This window comes from Centroberyx affinis, unplaced genomic scaffold, assembly GCF_046629955.1.
Source record: "Centroberyx affinis isolate AG114_WGS23_722 - 3 ecotype Tasmania unplaced genomic scaffold, CSIRO-AGI_Caff_v1 ptg007942l_1, whole genome shotgun sequence".
In the NCBI taxonomy this organism is placed as follows: domain Eukaryota; kingdom Metazoa; phylum Chordata; class Actinopteri; order Beryciformes; family Berycidae; genus Centroberyx; species Centroberyx affinis.
This window is the reverse complement of record NW_027283983.1, coordinates 413,163-435,788: the sequence shown is the minus strand read 5'-3', so window position 1 is coordinate 435,788 and position 22,626 is coordinate 413,163. Positions and strand designations below refer to the sequence as shown.

Sequence of the window (22,626 nt, the reverse complement as noted above, 5' to 3'; positions counted from 1 at the left end):
GCAGGATCCCCTGGATATGTGGGGATGTCCCGCAGTGTGTGTGAGTGAGAGAGGGTGTTGATCCAGCGACTCCCAGACACCCAATCATGGTTCGTCAACTCGGTGCAGTAAATCTGATTGGCCTTTATGCGGGGTCATTTAGGGCCGGCTCTGAATCCCTCCTCTATTTGCCGGGCCTCTCTCTCTGTTTGTGTTCCCTTACAGGATCTCTCTCTCTCTCTCTCTCTCTCTCTCTCTCTCTCACTCTCTCTCTCTCTCTCTCTCTCACTCTCTCTTTGTGTGTGTGCTTGTGTTTGTGTGTCCAGGTCAAGTCAGATGATTTTCTCCAAACGACAGCTCTTTTAGGCAGCCCACCTTGAATGAACATTAGGATTAGGTAACTGCTAATGCAAACACATTTCACTGCTACAGCAAAGGCAAACAGGCCCGACTGAGGCGACCAACTAAAGCATATTTGTTGAAAACAAATAATAAAAACAGGTTAAGTCCTCCTGATACTTTAAGCTGTGAGTTGGGTCAAAAATGTGGCACAGGCTTGTTTCTGGTGAGTCTCCATGTGACAAGTAGCAACACTGTAAAATAAGCCACATAAATATGCTATATTAAGCCTGTAAGCAGGGCAGAGCTCTAAACCTCCAGAGTATAAAAATGTTTAAAACCTCTTGGCCTAAAAGTGATACCAAGAGAGGTGGTTCACTTTCTGCTTGGTCTCGCTCTGTTGCATTTGCCTCTCATCATTTAACTGGAAATAAGATTACACAAGCATATCTTTACACTAAAGCAGAGGAACAACACCAGGAAATATTTAGCTCTAAGTAGTCTATTGATGTATATTGCACCACGGTTTTAAGCCCACTTCTCCCCAGCCAAGGGTAATATAACACAGGATTACAAGGCTTCAAGAAAAACTGCCCTCCTATTTGTGTATTTCTGTCGGCAGATAGTCTTTCCACAACAGCGGTACTGGATGCTGGATGAGAGCAGCTGGGTAAACAGCAGAAGTGAGCTGACCCTCAGAGGTGAAGAGGTTTATGACTTTTTGTTTAGCAGGCATCATCATGCTGTCAGGTCCAATGAGAGCAGATAAAAAACCATAAAGTTAGTAGGTGAAGAACAACATATCTCTGTGTTACAGATATCTGGCCACAGATAGGAGACACGTGCTAGCTTTACAGCAGAGTGGGCCGTTCCTCATTAAAGCAGAAGTTGCTCTCATCAAAACAAAAACTTCAGGTATCTCAGAAAGTCACAGCTACTTAGAAGAAGCCAATAAAGCTTTTTTATTATTAGTTTTATTATTAAGTATTTCTGTAGTTTTTAAAGAGGTTCATACACACAGCTGATTAATATGGTTAATCATAGAAGACCTAATTCTGACTTTTCATTGTGATCCCCCCATTTAAGAGACTAGAAAAAGCAACTATGCAAATCTTAATGATAGATTTTAAATGAATGCTTATGTTGCTTATGTCAGCTAAATTCCTTTCTAGGTGGATGAATAGAAAATACATCTATAGAATAGAATAGAATTGAACAGAACTCCAATACCCACAATAGACAAAATACAGCAAAGTGAGTGTACAGACAGTCCAGACATATTGAGGAAATGAATCCAATTTCCTCCGACATTCTCATCTCACATTCTTGGGAGGATAGCTTATGCTGTCTGAGACGATACAGATGACGACGATAATGATGATGATGATGATGATGATGATGATGATTTTAGTGGATGGGGTGATGATGACTTTGAAGATAAATATAATGAATAACATGTGATAATGATAGAAACAGTGGTAGTAATAATAATGACAGGGAAAGATGGTGATGCTGAAGTCACACAATGAAAGTCGCAGCTTTCTGTGTAGGCTACAAATGTATGTGACACCATATTATAAGACTGTCAGTCATCCTCTTCCCCAGTGATATAGTGGTAAATAGCAAGGTGGGTAAACTATGACCTCCAGGTGATGATCTAAAGCAGTGGTTCTTAACTTGGGGTCCGGGGACCACCAGGGGTCCTTGAGGGGGTTCCAGGGGGTCCCCAGCAAATTGATGAAGTGTTAAACTTCAGCATTATTTAATTTACAAGAAGTTAACACAGTTAGAGAATGTAGAAGATTCACTGTTTTGATCATAGTTTCTCTGTTATCTCTCTACCTACAACAGACACTCTGGAGAAAATCATATCAGTATCATAACAATAAGAATATTCTCAGATGTGGGTCCAAGAGACAAAATCTTATCAAATGGGGTCCGTTGCCCTGATGTGGACAATATTAGGGGTCCTTGATATGAAAAAGGTTGAGAATCACTGATCTAAAGGCACCCTAACCACCAGTCTAAAAAATCAATTATATTTTCAGAAAAGCATTATCATTATAATTAGGTTGTATCTTAAAGCAGTTTAACTATACTATGATAAATACCTTAAATTTACGCCATTAATATTTATCTCTATTAAAAAAAGGTGGATAAACTCCGCAATAAAGGGGTAGGTTTACTGAGGATAGGTAGGTTTATCACCTGCTTATCACGCATGTTAAAGACTGTGAGCCCGCTGCCGAGGATACAAACTAAGTTCCCAAACAGATGTAAGAGTTGTAAAATTATCCATATGCTCAAAAGTCTACATGCTCTAGTTGTTTTTGCCAAGGGAAAAGCGTATATATGATTTGATTCTACAGTATAAAAAAAAAATATTTTGCATTCCGGTGTACTTGACCCAGCAGCAGGCTCGACTCGCTCGGGCAGCGTGAACTTGTCGGGAAGGCAAGAGGAGAAAAAAAGGTTCTTTGACGTCAGCCACGTTCGATTTTAGTAGACCAAGATGGCGGAGGTGAGCGGGTTGAGGAACAGAAATCACTTCGAACCAAACTGCAAAAGCCGCGTCGCTGACGAAGGTAACTCTGTTGTTTGTGACAAATGTATTACAGTGGGACGAATATGAGTTCGGGGCAGCGGTAAAAACGAATTTACGGTGTTTTGTTGTCACCTTTCTTTTGTCAGTGACAAAGTCGCTTTTCCGTTAGCCAGGAACCAATGTTTTTAGTTGGGGACCCTGCGGCACGGCTGTTGGTTGAGTGAAGGCTGTATTTTATGGCTACGCTCGTTAGCGGTCAAAAGCTAACCAGCTAATCAGTCCCAGCCCGGCCGTCACTTTCACCTGGCCCGCAGAGTAACACCGGACCGCCCGTTGTGTCCCGTCTGCCCTACCTTGCGGGGTAACGTAGCACAACGAGCCGTATGGGATTCAAGCGCCTCGCTTCTGAACTTTGGAGCAGTCAGCTCAACCAGTTTCCTGTAACGGGTTTTATTGAAATTATGAGCCTCTCATTAGTCTTAACTCAACACGTAGCTAAACCCTCTCAACCCACTAATGACTCGGTTATTTTTAAATACACTATTATTAGTCCGTTCCATTTGCCAGGAGACTTAACCACTTGAAGCTAATTTCGAGGCTAATTTTGTTCTCCGGATACAACTAAAGGAGTCAATATGAACCTTTGTGTATTTCATTGGCAGAAAATGAGACAAGTGAGTTAACGCCATGTCATGGCAAGACAAAATGGAAAGACGTGGACTGTTGTTTGTTTTGTACACAAGTAAACCCAAGCCATAGCTCATGAAGGCACACATTTGTGTCTCCTTGACTGATGCTGCAAAGACCACATGGCCACCTGATGCTTATTTTTCTTGCAGTCAGGTGCACGTTGGCTGAGCTACATTGCAGTCTTACAATAAAATAAATTTAGACAGATAGCACATTGCCAGATGTCATTATTTGGTCCAACCTGTGCTCCCAGCTCACTCACTGTGCAATTTTAGTGTTTTGTTTTGGCTATAACGTTAATGTTGGACGTTTCATAGATAGATTAACGAATATGGTTAATGGTTATGGCTGAATTGTGTTAGGTAGCTTTTCAGAGTAACAGCAAGCAATATGGCCTTAGCCAAGGGTCTCAAGATTGTGGGGTTTTTTTAATAACAGGGCTAAGGTTTTCATATTAGAGACCACCAAATAGATGCATTTTGGTTCAGGGACCCCTCCTGACAAAATTTTATCCAAGGATGCAGTATGTTGTGCTACCTGGGGTGGCAAGTGGGGAAAATGAAGGCTGAGATATTCTATATCTCAATAGAATATTTTTATTATGCTAAAAGAGCAAATTAAATATTATGTAGCCTGTTACTTTGAAAACTGCTGGGCTATTTTGTAACTCTTAGCAGTGGTAAGGAAATTGTAAATACTCTCTATCAGGTGCCTAGAAGTCACGGGCCTCATCACAGATCTAATCAAGATTCCCTTATCATGATAACCCTTAACTTATGTCTGCTTTCATACAGACCAGCTGCCTCTGTGGCAATAGCTACAGTAAGATACACTCAGTACGGCTGTCCTTAATCTGCACTTTGTCCTTGGAACGCAGACTTGGATTTCTCTGCTTGCTGCAACTGAACGTTTGCCCTGCTTGACTTGGGTCCAGAGAGGCCAAGTCAAGTTGTCCGTTGGTGTTGGTGTGCATGCAAGTCAGTGTGCCTGCATCTCAATAGGCTACAGCGGATTCCTCATTCTCTTTCAGAAACTGTGTCTCTGCAGTCTTGTCTGACATAGCATGGGTAGAAGAAGTAGCCTAGTCACATATCCCTACCATTTGCTCTTAATTAGACATCCAAATGATTTTTTTCCCAGTCATTTAAAATGCATAGCCTGCATGCCAGGAGGCTGGGAGAGGGTGTTGAAACCCTCCTTGGCACTGATCATCGGCATTGCAACAGTGGAGGGGAGTTTTGATGAGAGAGAGGATTTTTCATGAATTGTCAGGGTTTTCCCTGCTTAGTAAAATCTAAGCAGGGTTCCCACGGGCCTTGAAAAGCCTTGAAAATAAATGGATGGCCTTGAAAGTGCTTGAATATTGATTAAAGTATAGCACCCAACTCTTGGCATCCTCAGGAAAAACCATGATGGAGATTTGTGTTGATATAGCAGAAGGATTAAAATGATTTCACCATGATTTTTTTTGACTTGACAAGATCATGAGAAAAAACAATTAGGCCTGTATTATGTCTAATGTTGACCAAAGTCATATCTTAAAACATGCCACTTTCCAGTCCTTGATTTTCACTAAACACTAAACAACCTTGGCAGTCATTGAAAAATCCTTTGATGGTCACGTTAGTGTGAGAACCCTGTCTAAGGCCGCCATTGTTTTATTTGACACAATTGAAAATGTGAAATATCACAACCCACAAGATGAAAAATATAACATACCTTACTTGCAGAATATTTGTAATGAAGTTCATGTTGTATCTAGCCTATTCCTTGCATAAAACTTCTAAATGGATTCGAGTAACCTCATCATTACTCCTAAAGGTTACTGTGTGCTCCATTCCCACACAAACCCAACCCTGTGATGTTGCCAACTAAGCCTTTTGAAAAGCCAGGAAAAATGCCCCTTAAAACTATGCAACCTCCCATATTTAGACAGCTGGTTAAGGACCAGGACCTTATCAAGGTCTTCCTCAGATATAGTGCATGAGTCTGGGGAGGGGAGAGCTGTTTTGGGAGTGGAAGCAGTGCTGAGATGTAGGTTAGCTAGCTTAGACACTCTCTATTCTTGCCATGCATAGTTAAAGATAGTCATAACTGGAGGGATGCAAGACTCGGTACACTGTACAGATAGGAGTGCAGTGTGTGTGATGTGCTCTATAAACTCATCCCCTGGTGATCCCGTTGTAGAGTGTGTGTGTGTGTGTTGGGGTGCACATGCGTGCATCAGGGGGGACAACATGTAGGCCAGTTAACATCTGCTCGGTGCTTCCATAAGATAAGAAATAACTTAGCTAATTCTAGTTCTGTCCCCATTTTCTGCAAGCTGAGGACTGGGATAGTGCATTTGCCTCTTTATAATCAAGCAGCATCTAGCATACTAGCCTCCTTGCATGCTTATTGTATCTCACACACGCACACCCACACACACTGCTGCAATACGGAGTCCTTGCTGTCCCAGCAGAATAGTTTCTTTGTGTGGATCCCCACTGTGGCTGCAGTGCCACTTCATCATGCTGAGAGCTGCTCTGGACATGATGGGAACCTGCACTGCCACAGACTGAGGAGATGTGCAGGACTAATTTGTGTGCAGAGCAGACTAGTGTAACTGGCCCATGCATGCAGTGGTCTCCCCAAAAACTAGCACAGCGTTGCTGCTCCACCTTGGCAATTTGCAGCACTGCCAGTTTATTGCACTATTCCATTTATTGTTGTCCATTCAAACAAGAGTTTCTTATATCATCAAAGGAGCTCCCACGCCATCTTGAAATACAGTCTTGGAGAAACCTCTGGTAAGCATTTGGAAGAGCTTTGATCTCTTCCTGTCTTGTTTGCCAACTCAGTGTGAGAAACCTAATTTGTGTGCTGAGCAGGCAAGTAGAACTAATATATAGCCTAGCGCTACCTGGGGCCATGCATGGAGGATTAGTTTGTAATAAACAAGTTTATAGGCTATGTCTGTCTTCCTAGCTCCATAATGAGAATTTGTCCTGCCATAGACTGAGAGATGAAGGTATATCTTCACCATTTCAGGGGCATCAGCATCCAATGGTTAAGGCACAGCTCTGTGGGAGTTTGTTTTGACGGCTTCTGTGTTCCCTTTCACCTTCTGTTAGCCCCCTCTCTCATTTAAACACACACAGAGTTGGAGACGGTGGGTTCAGATGTCTAAACTAGTAGATACACAGCCAGGATATTGCTGTGTTTAAACAAAAAAAGACACATAACCTACATTGCCTAGCTTCATTTTCAAGTGATGAACAGCATTTGTGTGGCTACTGGAGGGTAAATAATCATTTTGTAGCCCCATCCAACCTAGCTGTGTCCCATGCTGAGCTATTGCTGGAAGCATGTTCATGACAGTTGGTGTTTGTTGTATTCCCTCCTGATATGTGTTCAGGATTTATTTCCTCAAAAGCTGTTGGAACTGGCACACAGGAAGACATTACAGCAAAATTTAGCGGACCCTGTTTTGGCTTTCTTACTGTTGGATATCTTCACAAAGGTCCGTCTGTGGACCAAAGAATTGACCATGCACAACAGGGGCTCATTAAAATCTTGATAACAGGACTGGCTACTCTTTTTGCTTCCAACCCACAGCTTAAGAAAAACTGATGAAAAAATAATTATAGTCAGGTGCACTTTTGGCCCCAACCTCTTCCTCTTTCTTCAGATGGGTAATGGCTAAACTTTTGGGCTTTCTGTTCACCTTCCAGTTTTATTCTCTAGTGAATTAGAGCCACACAACATGAGATGAAGAGGCAGCCCCACCTTGAAAATGGCAGACATGTACATTGTCTCTCTTTGTCATATGGCAGCTTAATGGGAAGGGATGGGTGCTGTTCATTTGGTGAAAGTGTGGTTTGATCTTGGTTGGTGACACCCACTGTGGCACCACAACCTTATAAGGTTGAGTGGCTAATCACTTCAAGAGTCAACTGGATGAGCAATGCTTAATACTTGTTGTCCTACCTGTTCAGTGGACTCTGTGTCAAGTATATGGCTGAGGGATTGTTGTTTTTATTATGAGTATAGTACATTAGGGAGTGGCATCTTTATCCCTGCATCAGTGGTTCCCATACCTGGAAAAGAGGTGTGAAAATGATTCCCCCCTGACTGGAAAGGAATGAACTAGGGTTGTCACGATACACATGAGTTTTAACCCATGATACCATTCTAGACAAAGCAGCCTTTTTCCACGTAGCTCAATGTCGATAAAACACCATAGAGGACTGAAAACTACTTCATGGATAGTTGGAGCAGTTCTGGATATAGAAACAACTGGCAAATGGCACATTCCACAACACTAAAAAGTTATTTTACAGGTTTGTTTTTCATTCTTGAAAATTTGGATATTTTTGCTTCATATATTGCTACCAACATAAGCTACTGACCTGTATGGACTATAATTTTTGGTACAGCGCCTTTTGATTTTAGACTACTTTCATTTGTACCACAAATTTGGCACCATGATACTTCTTAAGTGTTGATCATGCAGCTTTAGAGAGGGAACACGCTCTTTAGACTCAAGGGGAAGACTTTCGCAGAAATGTCAACACGGCTGAGAAGAAAGATGTGAAACGCTATCCTCTTAACATCCTTTCCTCCTGTCCTTTTCTCTAACCCTTTGTGATTTCAGTGCAGGGCTATTTCCGAGCCTGACCTAGTTGGGTAGTTCGGAGTGGGCAACAACATGTAGCCTAGCACAGAATGTTGGAATCATTCCCATCTACAATTTGACCCATATAGGGCATCCTACATTCACATTGCTGCACGGTAGCTCATTTTCGGTACAGTGGAACATTTACTCAAGTAAACTCAAGTAAACACATTCACTATAAGGAAAACAAACCTTTAGAAAAGTGACAGTGGTTTTGTCTTTCCACATAGCTCTTTGCTTTTGAACCGGCTCTCCCTCTGTCTTTCTCCTTCCTTCGCTCTTTATGTCCATTGTCAGCACTATACCATGCAGTATATTCTTACCTAACCATTGTAATCTTATCTCTCTCACTTTCTATACTCTCTCTCATCTAAAGGCTTGAGTGGGGTGGAAGATGTCCCCATTTTCCGGCATAAGCAGAGGCCTCCCTTAGCCAGGCCCGAAGACCTGGAGGACGAAGAGGTGGCCAGCCAGACACCCCTTCCCAGGACCCAGTCCTCGAATTCGGGCACAGATGCCAGCCTCACCCCCTCACCAGATGAAGAGCTCCAGGAGGAAGAGGTAACGTGTTATTCGTGTTTCTTGCTGTGTTCTCGTCTATTCACAGGCATGTATCCTGTATGTAACTGAGATCTGATGTGTCCGAAACTGAGAGTCACGGATTCCCTCTCTGCTTTCACCACTCTCTGTACACTGCATACTTACTTTGATCTAAAGGAAGTTCAGGCCTCAAGGTTGGCTTAGGACCAAGACCATATTGAAGAATACGTAAGGAGGACAGGTTTTTTTTACTATTAGTTTTTATTGATTTATTTATGGATTTTGATTTTATATACTGCCCTTTTCTGAAAAAAATCCCTTCTAGTCATTTAGGGATCATTTTACATACTGCCATTTTCTGAAAAAATCCCTTCTAGTCATTTAGCGATCATTAAGGGGAAAAGCTAGGGCTCAGTCTAGATTAAATAGATGTACTAGCAGTTAAATGTTTGTACTGTAATTCCCCTAAGCGCTGTGCATGGCAAAAAGTGTTACACACGAACAAACGAAAGAACACACACACACAGAGGCAGGCTCTTCTAGAGATGCTCCTCCTGAGCACCTAATAAAGTACACTTGTGGGGGCAGAGAAAAGAGCAGGCATTTATACCTTTTTTTCAGATTAAAACTCTTAAAACGTCTCTGGCCCTCTTAACCTTCCCCTGCCCGTTCTCTGTCCTGTGTATTGACAGGGCATTTATATTCTCAGGGAAAATTTCAAATATTCAGTGATTTTGTATATTTTCCTTGTGTAAGCCTCAGGCTCCCAAATGTGGTTCACTTGCCTTATTTTCCCCCTTAAATTTGTTGTGTAATCTTAATCTTTCATTCTTCAATTCCCTGTCTCCTGCATGAAACCCGCCTCATTAGCAGTGTTATCACCAGCCTCTCTCAAAGCCAGGGAAAGCCCTGATTGATTAAAAACTCTTGTCTTCAGGCGGCGGTCAAAGAAGACAAGGCCAAGCCCGTCCAAATTGTCCTGGCCCACGAGGATGAACACAGCTTTGAGCTGGACGCAGCAGCGCTGGAGGAGATCCTGCTACAGGATCATGTCAAGGACCTGAATGTGGTGGTGGTGTCTGTGGCTGGGGCCTTCCGCAAGGGCAAGTCCTTCCTGTTGGACTTCATGCTCCGCTACATGCACAGCCAGGTGAGATGGTTAGTCACAGCAGAGCGGCAGCCAACCGAGGTGTGATTTACATACTAGGTCTAAACACACACGTGGGCTCATCTTCCTGTGAGGATTTATTTTGCTTTACATACACAACCAGTAAAATGGTTGGGTGACTCAAAATTCAGTTCACATCCAGAAGAATCAAGACAAAACAGTATCCAGTCAAGGCTGAAAACTAGGAGTGCACTGATACTGGTATTGGTATAGGTATCGGTATTGTGTCTGATACCAGGCTAAAATGTAAGTACTCGGCACCGGTGAAGTGAGTCAGTGCCTATAGATCTGACACTGTTGGTTGCGCATGCTCCTCCGCCGGCTGGAGCCTGAGGCGTTAACGTTTCAACTGTTTTAAAATACCAACATGTCAGTGGGTAATAAATCCATCAAATTGGTTTTAAAAAGGTGGCTTGTGCAGTGATCCTGTTATTGGATTTTGTCTTGTTGAAGAGGTTGCATGGTTGGTATGAATAGTTCTCGTATTGGTGCTTGGTATCGGTGAGTACTCAAAATAAATGACTCTTACTTGTACTTGGTCTGAAAAAAATGGTATCAGTGCACTTGGTGTGTTATGTTTACTAGTACTAAGTAAACATACAACAGTACATCCTTCACGTGGGGCTTAATATTGTGTAACATGCACAACCAGTTGAGATTGTGTAAACCCAACAAGAAGGCTAGATGAATAATTACAGTAGGTGAGATGACTGTACTTTTACTCAACATGCAAAGGCAAGTGCGTCCTGTTAGATCTCATACTGGTATACTTGCACCAACAGGTGACTAAACGCTAACAAAAATTAGTACAGAAAGGTACAGCTAGATACATAAGACAGGACTGGGCTTAGTTGCTGCCTTTGGAGACCAGGGCTATTATTTATCAAGTGTTTCAGAATAGGAGTGCTGATCTTGAAACAGTGTTGATTTTGATTTGTTTTAGATCGTAATGAATGGTAGGACTTTGCAAATGCAGGACTAGTCGTTTTGGTCTAATACATCTAATTTGCCTGTGTTGTTGTCAGTCTTTGAAATTAAATCGTTAATTATGGTTAGCCTCAGTGAAAACGGTGCATTACATACCCACACAGTTTTGAAACACACACACACACACACACATCCGTCCTTGTGCACATCCATCCAGCAGCTGTGTGACTTGTAGCTCACCCACACAAGTAAAAGTATCTTCAGACCTTCTAGCAGCAGCTGGACACACAGAAGCAGCCAGTATCACCTTACGGTCATACACTCACTGTCCTTCTCTCTCATACACACACACACAAAAACACTGAGCAGATAAGCCTGAGGAGTGTTTATGACCCGTGTCTCACAGCTGTTTGCGAGCATGAACATGGGCATTCATTCAAGTCAGACAAGACCTGTGCATGTGTCCACATTTCTCCCAAACACTAACACTGATGCTATTGTTTTCCCGTGCCTCTTTCTTTAGCCTGTATTTTATGCAACAGTTAATGTTACATTTTAATAGAAGGGTTGTACAGCTTTCACAAGTATGTCTCTTTTTTTTTCTTGGTGTTTAGTGGGCTATGAATATTGGTTATTAGACAAGATCAAAATTTTTGTCACCCCATCCCCAACCTCATGTCAAAATGTGACAGTGTTATCTTGATCTATCATAACTTCAAGTCAAAAATGAAGGTTGGTTGTGCAGCAGAGATGCACTGCCCTGTTTCAGTCTCCAGGAATCAGTTCTCATGCATTATTTGCCTTGCAAATCAATGATTTGCTTTTGAGGCTTGTTTAAACATTTCCAAACTGCGGTCAGTGGATGATCTCGCTCATCAGTGGAAAATACTGCCAGTGTGACAGTGTCTTGTTTTCACCTGCACTCTTTTGTGTCCTCAACTGAAGTGAACAGATTGCTTAGGAGCGTGGGAGAGGCATAAAATGATTGGTTAAAAGACAGCATTAATGAAGGATAGATATTAAATCTGTTTATGTTAGATCTGTTAATGTTTTTTGTGCCTAATACTCAGTGTTATGCCTGCCTTTCGGTGACAAATTGCAGTTACCACTTAGTGGTCTTGTTACTTTGGCAGCCACATTTCAATGTCCTGGATGATCTGTCTACACCTGTTAATGTATAATGAAACAGTTACGCATTGTGATGATAGGATAGCTGGTGCTGAGTGTTATGCTACAGTGCCCTACTGTGGACTAGATTGGGAAATGCATTCCAAATTAAAATATTACTAAAAACAAATAAATTGTTTCGCCACAAATCCCCGACAAAGCTATTGGTGAAATGTAAAAATGGGTCAAATGCTCAAGCCATAACTTTATTCCAGCTGTGCTCTTTAATCACTCACTTGACCCATTCCCTGATTTCACTCTGTCCCTCCCTCTTACTCTCACCCCACCTTTTCTCCACCTCCTCGGCATAATCTCCTCCCCTTCTGCCCTTTACACTCTACCTCTCCCTCTCACCCCACCCCTATCTCTCCCCCTTTCTGTCCCTACCAATCTTTTCTTCCTCTCTTCCCTTTAATTTTCATCCTCCTCCCTATCCTCTCACCTTGCCCCATCTCCCCCCTCCCCCCCTCTCTCCTTCCCGCTGTAACAGGGTGAGACATGGATGGGAGGAGACGATGAGCCGCTCACAGGGTTCACCTGGAGAGGAGGCTGTGAGAGGGAGACCACAGGCATCCAGGTCTGGAACGAAGTCTTCGTGGTCGACAAGCCCGATGGCACCAAGGTAGGTGCCACCAGTGGACTAATCAGTTGTGTAATAATCATGGTCATATGCAAACATTTACAAATATCAAGCAAACACTCAACACACACACACACACACACACATACAACTGACCAGTTGCGTTTTGTGTTAATTGAATCTTTGCCCACCAGGTTGCAGTATTGCTAGTTGACACCCAGGGGGCGTTTGACAGCCAATCCACCATAAAGGACTGTGCCACTGTGTTCGCCCTCAGCACAATGACCAGCTCTGTACAGGTGCGGCTAAAAGCATGTGCTTTCTGGGTGGAAATTCTGCCTCTGCTTTTTATTAAAACAATATGTAAAATGTCAATATTTCTTTGTGTCTCATGTTGTGTATTTTTTTTGTTTTTCAGGTGTACAATCTCTCCCAGAACATACAGGAGGATGACCTCCAGCATCTGCAGGTCAGCATCACTTCCTCTCATCTGGGGAGACTCTACCGCCAAAATGTGTTTCCAATATCTCTGTTTGCGTTTTCTGATTTTGTCTCCTGTGTGTAGCTCTTCACAGAATATGGTCGGCTGGCTATGGAAGAGATCTACCTGAAACCTTTCCAGGTACTGCTTCTAGTGACTGTCGGGGGGGGGTGTCCGTTAACATGCATGCATATATGGGCACCTGTCTGTAGGACATACTCATGGTGTCCTTCCATTGGCATGAATGTATCTTAAAAATCCAAATTATTTGATATAGGGCTGTACAGTTAATTGTGTAAAATCGGATGTCACATTTTTTAATTTGTATAATTAATACCTGGAGAATATTGGCATACAAGTAAAATTGAAAAACACCATTTTCATTAGAATTTCCACTGTAGTTGAAACCAAGATGTTGATAATTAGAGGCAAAGAGTAAAAATGAATTAATATTGTTCCTCAGATCATAGAGATTACTGTTTGTCGTTAATAATCGTGATCGCTATCTGGCAAATCAGGATTATTATGTTAGCTATAATTATACCGCCCTAATCAAATATTTGTCTCATGTCTCTCTGCTGCTGGTTGCGTTTTCTAGTCCCTGATGTTCCTGATTCGGGACTGGAGTTATCCTTACGAACACAACTACGGCCTGGAAGGAGGCAACACCTTCCTAGAGAGAAGACTGCAGGTAAGGGACATTTTGAAATAAAGTGGAAAATGCACATTTGTTTTGTGGCGGTGCAGTCTGATGGAAATGTTTCTCCCAGTGGAAATGTTTTTTAACTTTAATGTCCGACTAAATGTATTTCTGCGCATTGACAGGAACAATGTGTGTGACCTGCAGAATTATTTGCTACAAACACACCACACCTGGGTGCAGAAAAGCAGAAAAAGGCACACACACAGAAAAATCATTCTGTCTTTTCAGGTGTGGTCAAATTTGCTCAGGCACATGACACACGTGTCCATACACGTATTCACACATCAGTCATGATAATATCTTTTTCGCTGAAACAGGATTTACATGAGGAGCTAGACACACATGCTTTTTAACTGTAATATTATTGCGTTCTGATACCAGGTGAAACAGAACCAACATGAGGAGCTGCAGAATGTGAGGAAGCACATCCACTCCTGCTTCTCCAACATCGGCTGCTTCCTCCTGCCTCACCCCGGGCTCAAGGTGGCCACCAACCCCTACTTTGACGGCAGGCTCAAAGGTGAGAACGCAGACAAACACACACACAGACACACATATTTTGAAAAAAAATAAACAACTACATATTGAGTTTGTTATTGGCAATGTTTCTTGTAAAATTTTGTAGATGTGGGGTTTTTGCTTCTAAGCTTGCTCCTGGACCAATTTCAGGATCAATACTAGTTGGTGTTGCAGTTTAAGAATGATTCTTATTTGGATTGGATGGAGGGTTTGAGCAATTAAGGCAGATAATAACTTGCTTATTCACATTTTTTTCTAGCTGCGGGGACAATTTTCTAGCTGTGCAGCACAAAAGTAAAATGATTATAAAGTAAAACTGATTATTGGTGTGTGTTTGTTGCAGACATCGACAATGAGTTCAAGCGAGAGCTGGCAGAGCTGGTGCCTCTCCTCCTGGCTCCGGAGAGACTGGTGGAGAAGGAGATTGGAGGCAACAAAGTCACCTGCAGAGATCTCCTGGAATACTTCAAGGTCCCACAGCATTTTACCAAAAGTCCACTGGTTTTCAATGTTTGGGTTGGGACTCAAAAGTCAGGTCCCAGGAAGATAAAAATGAATCGTTGATACCCTGTGAAAAAATTTGAAAACCGTAGTCATGATTATAGATAGAATATATAACCAATGATGTTGGTTTCCAATAGGGTTCTAATCTGTATTATTCTACTGTCCCACAGGCCTACATAAAGATTTACCAAGGGGAGGAGCTGCCTCACCCGAAGTCCATGCTGCAGGTTAGTTGCTGTCTTGGAAAGGATTTTAATAAGTCTTGATCATAGTTACTTTTTAGGGTTTGATTTTCATCTCCAATTGCTCTGCTGGTCATAAACATAAACAGTTATCTTGTATCTCATGGTCCCTTCCTGTTTGCCAGGCGACAGCAGAAGCCAACAATCTGACTGCTGTGGCAGGAGCCAAAGACATGTACAGCAAGAACATGGAGTTGGTAAGGACATGCTTTTGCTTTTCCAACACACAATCAGTAAGCTAGCCCAGTGGTACGCAAAGTCCAGGGACCTTAAGGAGATACCAGAGGGTGCCAAGCAAAATGTGGGATGGTTTCATTTCAGTATTATGTCATTTATTAGAAGTTAGCAGGCAGCAGAGTGACAGAATGTTTAAGGATGCCTTTGCTTGATGATCTGGTTCACTGTCTCCACTGTCTTTCCAACAACAGTAGGCCTACAGACAGACATGTAGTTCAGCTCTAGATGATAACTAACAAAGTCTTCTCAGAACAGGGCCTAATGTAAATGTCCTTGGTATTTAAAAAGTTAAGAATCCCCTTCTTTAACCCTTTGTCTTCATCTAACACACATCTAATCCTGATCCCCGTTTCCCTCTCAGATCTGCGGAGGGGACAAGCCATACATCGCCCCGGCCGACCTGGAGCGCTGCCATGAGGAGTTCCGCGATTGCTCGGTGCGCCACTTCCGCTCGGTGAAGAAGATGGGCGGCGAGGAGTTCTGCCAGCGCTACCAGAACCAGCTAGAGGCCCAGCTGAACGAGGCCTACGCCAACTTCTCCAAGCACAACGACGGCAAAAACATCTTCTATGCGGCGCGCACGCCCGCCACGCTCTTCGCCGTCATGTTTGTCACCTACGTGGTGTCCGGGGTGACGGGCTTCTTGGGGCTGAGCGCCTTCGCAGCGCTGGCTAACGCGGTGATGGGCCTGGCCCTGCTCTCGCTCTGCGCCTGGGCGTATGTGAAGTATTCTGGAGAGTTCCGCGAAGTGGGAACGCTGATAGACCTGGTGGCTGAAACCCTCTGGGAACAGGTGGGTAATCGGCATGAGAAGGGGAGGGGTGTGGGTGTGTGTGTGTGTGTGTGAGAAAGAGGGAGAGAAAAAGGGGTTATCTTTAATGGTTGGGGTTATTGTAGGAGTTAAGATAATGTTGGATATTTAGGAATTGAGATTTGAGTTAGTTATCGCCACTATCGAATGAAAACCTTGTATCTCCAAATTGTCAACTCTTTAGGAACTAAGAGGAACAGCCTTGTTTTTAGCTTAATGACAATGTGTTGTTGATTTTTATCCAATGGGTTTTTAAAGGGTTTCATAAGCCCAAGAGGTCAGAGAATTCTCTCAACCCATAGAGGAATGTATGTAATCCTTCAATTGAAGTGAAAACACGACAACAGCGTTATGCTTTTGAAAGTTGGAGAATGGTTGGGCTTAGGGTGAGGTCAAAGGTTAAGGTAAGGGTTAAAGTGAATGGCTAGTGACTGACATTTTTGAAATTGCAGTTTTGTTCCCCAAAAGGATACAAGAATATAGTTTGTTTGTGTGTGTTGTCGACTGTTGTCCTGTCATTGGTTTCTCTACTCTAGAGTTGCAACGATTAATCGATTAGTTGTCAACTATTAAATTAATCACCAACTATTTTGATAATTACGGAAGCCGAGAACGGCCGTGCTTGCAATTATTTTTTTTAATGCCATTATGTCGAGATCACAAATTAATTATCTCGTTATCTCGAGATAACAAAGCTTGTTTTCTCGAGATAACGAGTTAATTATCTCGTTACCTCGAGAAAACAAAAGTCGTTTTCTTGAGATAACGAGATAATTTATCATGAGAAAACGACTTTTGTTTTCTCGAGATCACGGGATAATATGGAGAACTCGAAAGAGTGTCTGGTTCATTTGATCACACCTGATTTCAGCCTTCAAGATCACTGTCATGACTGTCGGGGAGGATTCATAACTGAACAGGAAGCATAAATGTGTAGTTTTGTTTGCTACAGTTACATTTCCAGCTTAAAAATCAGTTGCTACAGTTGTCAAGACGCCCTATGCATGCTGGCATGGCACTCCTGATCTCTGATAAACATTATAAGTAATAGGAGGAAACGACATTTTGTTTTGTCGTGATAACGGGTTGATTATCTCGAGATAACAAAACTCGTTTTCTCGAGATAACGAGATAATTAACTCGTGATCTCGAGATAACGGCATTAAAAAAATAATTGTAAGCATGGCCGTTCTCGGCTTCCGTAGATAATTGATTAATCGGTTTGAGTAATGTTTTTTTAAGAAAAATAAGTCAAAATTCTCTGATTCTAGCTTCTTAAATGTGAATATTTTCTGGTTTCTTTACGCCTCTATGACAGTAAACTGAATATCTTTGGGTTGTGGACAAAACAAGACATTTGAGGACGTCATCTTGGGCTTTGGGAAACACTGATCGACATTTTTCACCATTTTCTGACATTTTATAGACCAAACAACTAATCGATTATTCAAGAAAATAATCGACAGATTAATCGACAATGAAAATAATCGTTAGTTGCAGCCCTACTCTAGTTTTCTCTACTAGTTTAATTTTACCCAAGTTCCTTTTCAGCCTCTCTAGATGTTTAGATGTTCTCTTTTTATAGCGCTCTCTCTAGTACATTTTGTTGTCCTTATGATGATTATCTTCTTTGCCCAGCCTTCACATCCCATCATCCATCACACCAAGCCTAAACAACCATTCTTTCAGTTCCTGTCATCACCTAATCAACACTCAACCTTCCAGCGTTCCTTTCCCACCACAACCCAGTCAGCACCTACCTTCTTTTGCCTTTATCCCTCTTCATCCCTTCAATCAGCTGGTGACATGTAGAGAGCTGACTATATCTCTTCTTTTTGTTTTGCTTTTGAATCTTACGAATGCTTAGGATTCACTACCAACGCACCATATGTCTCCTCTGACTTCTCCCTCCACCCTGCTTCTCTCTTATCCCTTCTTCCCTCTACTTTGTCTCCCTTCCTCCCCCCTTCCCTCCCCCGCTTAACAGAGGACTCTCAGAAAGGTGAGAGGTGTTGGCACCCGTTTCACTGATCCCCTCCCTCCCTGCCTGCTGTACAGTCCATCCTGCCTGTTTGCATTTCCTATCCTTCTCTCTCCTCAAGCTACCGATCTCTCCCCTCTATCCTTTTTCATTTGTATGGTTATCTCTCAGCCTCTTTTCCCATTCTCTCCTTTTCTTTCATCCCTCCTCTTTCCTTACTCATATTTCTCCCAAATCCTTCCTGTTCTTTTTTTCCCCCCATCTTTCTTTCCTCCTATACTATGTTGTCTTTCCCCCCAGTCGGTCTGTTTAACTCTCCCACTCCTCCCTGCTGTCCTCTCAGGTGTTTTCCAAGCTATTGGAGCCTGTCAGGAGTCGCCTGGCCTGGCCTGCCTCTCTCCTCCCTTCATTCCCACCAGGAGCAACACTCGGACTCGGGGCGCTGTCCCGTCTCAACAACAACTACAAGAAGGCTAACTAGCTGCTGGCTAGCTAGCTGGCTGGCTGACTGACTGGTTCACTGGCTAGCTGTTACACTTATTTCTCATGTTGAATCTTCTGCAGTATGCTGGCTTCTTTATTATCTGTTTTCAGTCCAATGGTGCTGTTCTGAATACTTTTACCCACAAGTCCCTCTGTGTGGAGGGCGCAGATCGGCAGACACCCTCTGCACTTCACTGAATGCATATGAACCCAGGCAGGCCAGGCCCATCTCAGGATCTCCAGGACATGGAGCTTAACTGAACGGTTTTTAAACATCTTATTCTAATCGGTGTGTCATGGATGGATGCGATTTCCTGGGTCTTTTCGGTTACCGGGATGCAAGGCATTTTAGTTGAGATTGTTTCAGTTTTTGTGTTGTGATATTTGTTTCCAGTTTTGTTTGAAAAGGTTGGAATGAGCTTCTGTAGTCAGCATGTCGGAAAGTATATCCTCTTTTTGTTCCTTTTTTTTACCTTACACTTTTTCCTCCCTAACCTACTTTCTTTCAGTTTCTTTGTCCCTTTATAGTATGTGTTTAGATCAATTAATTTGATTGGTTCTCACACAAAATCCCTTTTATTCCCTCCCACTCCTTTCACCACCTCTCCTCTACTCCACCTCTCCTCTCTCCACCTCTCCCCTCCAATCACCTCCCCTCCTCCTCCTCTCCTCTCCTGCAGGTGTTGAAGCCACTAAGTGAACATTATATGGAAGACAACGTCAGACAGACGGTGGTAAACTCTCTCAAAGCCAGCTTGACAGAACAGGGCTCGCAGCACGCCAAGTTAAAGACAAACTGACCCTCCTCCTCCCCATCTTCTTCCTCCTCCCTCATGTCCGTCACCCTCTCACCTACTCGCTCCATGTGTTAAGTGAACTGTGAAACTGTTCAAAACCAAAGTTGACCCTCTTTCTTTCCCAAATGCCCATCGTAGCGCCGCCTCCCCTCCTTTCTCTGATTGCTGTAGTGGACCTGTAGGCTCGCTGTCTGCTCTGCTCTCCATCGCCCCCCAGTGCCTCAGAGGACAAACTGCAAGTTCTCCAGAGGACGGAGCAGAGAAGCCAGCGTTGCCTCTTACCAAAATAGGACCTGAAGGATCGCCGTCTTCTCCAGTGTGCCATGTTGTGATAGATGCATCTGCAGAGCCCAGCTGTCGTATCGTAACACGTACTGTATGCAGACACGCGCTCACACCTTCACATCAAAACTGTACACTACTCAGTGTGACAAGCTGACTGCACTCGCTTTAGGATTCAAGCAGTAATTCAGGGATAACTGACGCAGCTGTGGGCAGCTGTTTTAATATGGATGCAAACAAACACTTTCTGTGCATTTAAACGATTTTGTCTTGTCTAAAAATGACCTCTTACAGGCCAGACAGTTCGGAGCTGGGCTTAATTTACTTTCCTATTCAATAAGGTTTCATGTAAGCACAAGTGACTAATCGATTTAGAAAAGCTAATCTTGGGATGATTGTGTCATGTTGTTCAGTTTTTAACATGTTGAGAATCTATTTTCCTGAATTTATTGAATTGAGAGTAAATGGACAGCAACCCATTTGACTGCCTGACTGACCTGTCATGGTGGGCGGATGGGTCTCCTCTCCCAGATCTGAACTGAATGGATGGGTGAAGGCAAGATGGCGAACCCAGATTTTCTTCTTCTGACATACTACAAGGAATTGACATCTATCTGCCCCCATTCATTCAGTGTTTTCAGACCAAGTGTGGAAGGAGTGTAGACCAGAGCGGACTTGTATAATCTAACTCTGGGCTTTGGATTGGTTTCAGACAAGACCTCTGTCTCCCCCTTTTTAATATTTTGTGATTGTAAAACCTGAGAAGGGCCGTAGGAAGCCTTGAGCCTCTCAGCTGATTTTTTGTTCTGTTTTTGTTTTAGGAGAACTGACGTGTTTTATCTGGCCTTAGTGTTTAGTAGTGGACCTGCCGGTGTTTGGCCCTTTGCATGGTGTTAAGAGCTACTGTGTTGTAGCATTAAGCTAGCTAGGACCTTTTAGAGCCCAGGCTTCTGTCATCAGGTAGCCAGGGAGGATTGTCATTTGGTACCGTTTTCTGTTCAACTGCCTTTCATTAAAGCCACTCGAGCTCTGGGTTTCCCAAAGCATCTTCAGCACTTACTACTTGCTTTTGGGAACCCCAGCTTAGAGGTGTTGTAACTCAGTGGGGGTTTTCACTAAAAGCTGAGAGCATCCTGTCTGAGTCTGTAGGCCTCCTAGGTTCTTTTAGGGATATTAATCTCAAATCCTAGTCCTACAGCCCGTTTTGCTGACAAGACATGATTCTAGCAATGGACTATTTCTTTCCCACAAAGGAAATCTTTGTGTGGGATGAAGCTATTATTTATGTCTAAATCAGAGCTGTAGGGTCTGTAGCCTTTGAGTTAACACCTTCCAAGTTCTCACTCCTCACCGGCGCCTCAATACACAGAACTCCTTATCCCCTAATGCATCTGTATGAGGAAGTGAGGAAAGAGGACAAAAAGCATCTAGTAACATTGTCACTCACAGCTGGGTTTCCCAAAAGCAATTTAATAAAACATGTTAAAGCTTCACAGGTCAGTAGGAACCCCCTCCTAAATTGTCCTGACTTGTGCTGGCTTTTTAGAGAGACTAAAGAAACGTGCCCATTTGTTTTCAGCTCAACACTACACTAACTGCAATATGAGTTGTCTATTTAGCTCTATTGTACCAATTCCATCCACAACTTTCTCGCCTCAAGCTCCAGTCTTGTACAGTCTCATTTTTCTATGTACGTGTATTACAAAATGGGCATGTATGTCGAATATTTAAATAAACTTTGTATACATTTTATAGTGAATCTTGATAGTGGCTGTTTTTGTTTTTCCTTTGATCAACTTAAAACTCAATCTGTGGTTTGTTAAAGAATGTTAAGTTGTTGCTTAGGATTTGCATTAGTTCTTAAATTTCATGAGGTTGAAAGTTAAAGAAACACATGGCCCAGATACTTGGACTCCATTTGGAAAAGCTTTCTTGAATGTGACGAGCGGGTTGGAGGTATTGTCTTTTTGTCTGCCTTTTAAAAATATTTCTGGTAATTTATTTTTGAATAAAATGTTTACCTTTAAGAATAAATCATCCATACAATTAATTTGGCTCCTTTTTGTCTTTCTTATGACAAGGAATAGGCTTTCTCTCCCAATCACCTCACTTAGTCTGAACCAAAAGCAGCTATTTATTACATCTGATTGGTCCATTTGGGATCAATTAAATTTTAAACTTGGCAAGTTTGGGATTTCTATTTCACAATGGTGAATCCTTTCACATTTCGGTGCATAAGTTAACAGCAAAAAAGTGCTTTCTCTGAGCAGAGTGGAGAATTTCTATGTCAGCAGTGGCCTTGTTTAGTGAAGGTCACAGAGATGATGCCAAGTAAGGGGGAAGGTTGCATTTTTCTCTAAACGACACAGAGGCAGTCTCACGTGTCCTTCCGGACAGTTAATTTCATTCAGTCACATGCAGAGGCAGCGCAGGGGAAACATCAGCTGTTATCAGCCTAGGAACACTGCCAGTTAATACATTTCGACTGTGAATAAAGTAGCATAGAGGGGCTGAGTTTGAGTGTTACTCCTTGTGACTTGGCAGGGCAACTGCACCTGAAAGCTCTGTGGAAAGTTTATCAAGGCATTTCCCTTGAAACCCTCTAGGTTCTAGGGGGTCCCCAGCAAATTGATGAATTGTTAACTCCACCAGTATTTAATTTACAAGACGCTAACACAATTGTGTAGAATGTAGAAGAATGACTGTTTTGACAGTTTCATGTTATCTCTCTACCTACAATACAGATCGTGATGAAATTATGGACAATCCTACCTACCTATCTTCTGACCTGAGACACAAAATTTCAGGGGGGGGGGAGTCCGTGGCACTAATGTGTACTAAATTAGATATGAAAACGGGTGAGAATGACTGCTCTAGATCCGACTATTTATATGAGCTTTCAAAACACTTAATTTCCAGACTTGATGTGAATAATTTCCAACCTTTCAGTGAGGATACCAGCCACTAAAATGTTGAGCACTGCGTTGCCACAAA

General features: G+C 42.6%; 1 protein-coding gene across 6 annotated transcripts; it reads left to right on the top strand.

Annotated features, from left to right (window-relative positions):
• The first annotated feature begins 2,765 nt into the window (after positions 1–2,765).
• LOC139639924 (atlastin-2-like) lies at positions 2,766–21,674 on the top strand. 6 transcript variants are annotated; one of them, XR_011694890.1, is made up of 15 exons: positions 2,766–2,903; positions 8,587–8,771; positions 9,688–9,900; positions 12,503–12,634; positions 12,787–12,891; positions 13,011–13,061; positions 13,158–13,214; positions 13,672–13,764; positions 14,158–14,296; positions 14,639–14,766; positions 14,970–15,026; positions 15,167–15,238; positions 15,640–16,071; positions 18,414–18,817; positions 19,234–19,371. XR_011694890.1 is itself a non-coding variant. In XM_071514081.1 (15 exons), exons 1-15 carry the CDS (start codon positions 2,831–2,833, stop codon positions 19,351–19,353), a joined length of 1,860 nt encoding a protein of 619 aa, XP_071370182.1. In that variant the 5' UTR covers positions 2,766–2,830; the 3' UTR covers positions 19,354–21,674. The 6 variants fall into 6 exon arrangements, 4 of the variants coding, with proteins under 4 accessions (XP_071370182.1, XP_071370181.1, XP_071370180.1 ...); XR_011694889.1 differs by having other exon boundaries at positions 18,414–18,996; positions 19,234–19,279; XM_071514081.1 differs by lacking the exon at positions 18,414–18,817 and adding an exon at positions 11,594–11,602 and having other exon boundaries at positions 12,509–12,634; positions 19,234–21,674.
• Positions 21,675–22,626: the final 952 nt, after the last annotated feature.

Bases quoted from the DNA above. Each gene is read 5' to 3' on its own strand.
- LOC139639924 (XM_071514080.1), top strand. From the start codon at position 2,831: ATGGCGGAGGTGAGCGGGTTGAGGAACAGAAATCACTTCGAACCAAAC. The intron at 13,215-13,671 runs GTACTGCTTCTA...TGCGTTTTCTAG, and splicing joins TCTACCTGAAACCTTTCCAG to TCCCTGATGTTCCTGATTCG. The intron at 13,765-14,157 runs GTAAGGGACATT...TTCTGATACCAG, and splicing joins TCCTAGAGAGAAGACTGCAG to GTGAAACAGAACCAACATGA.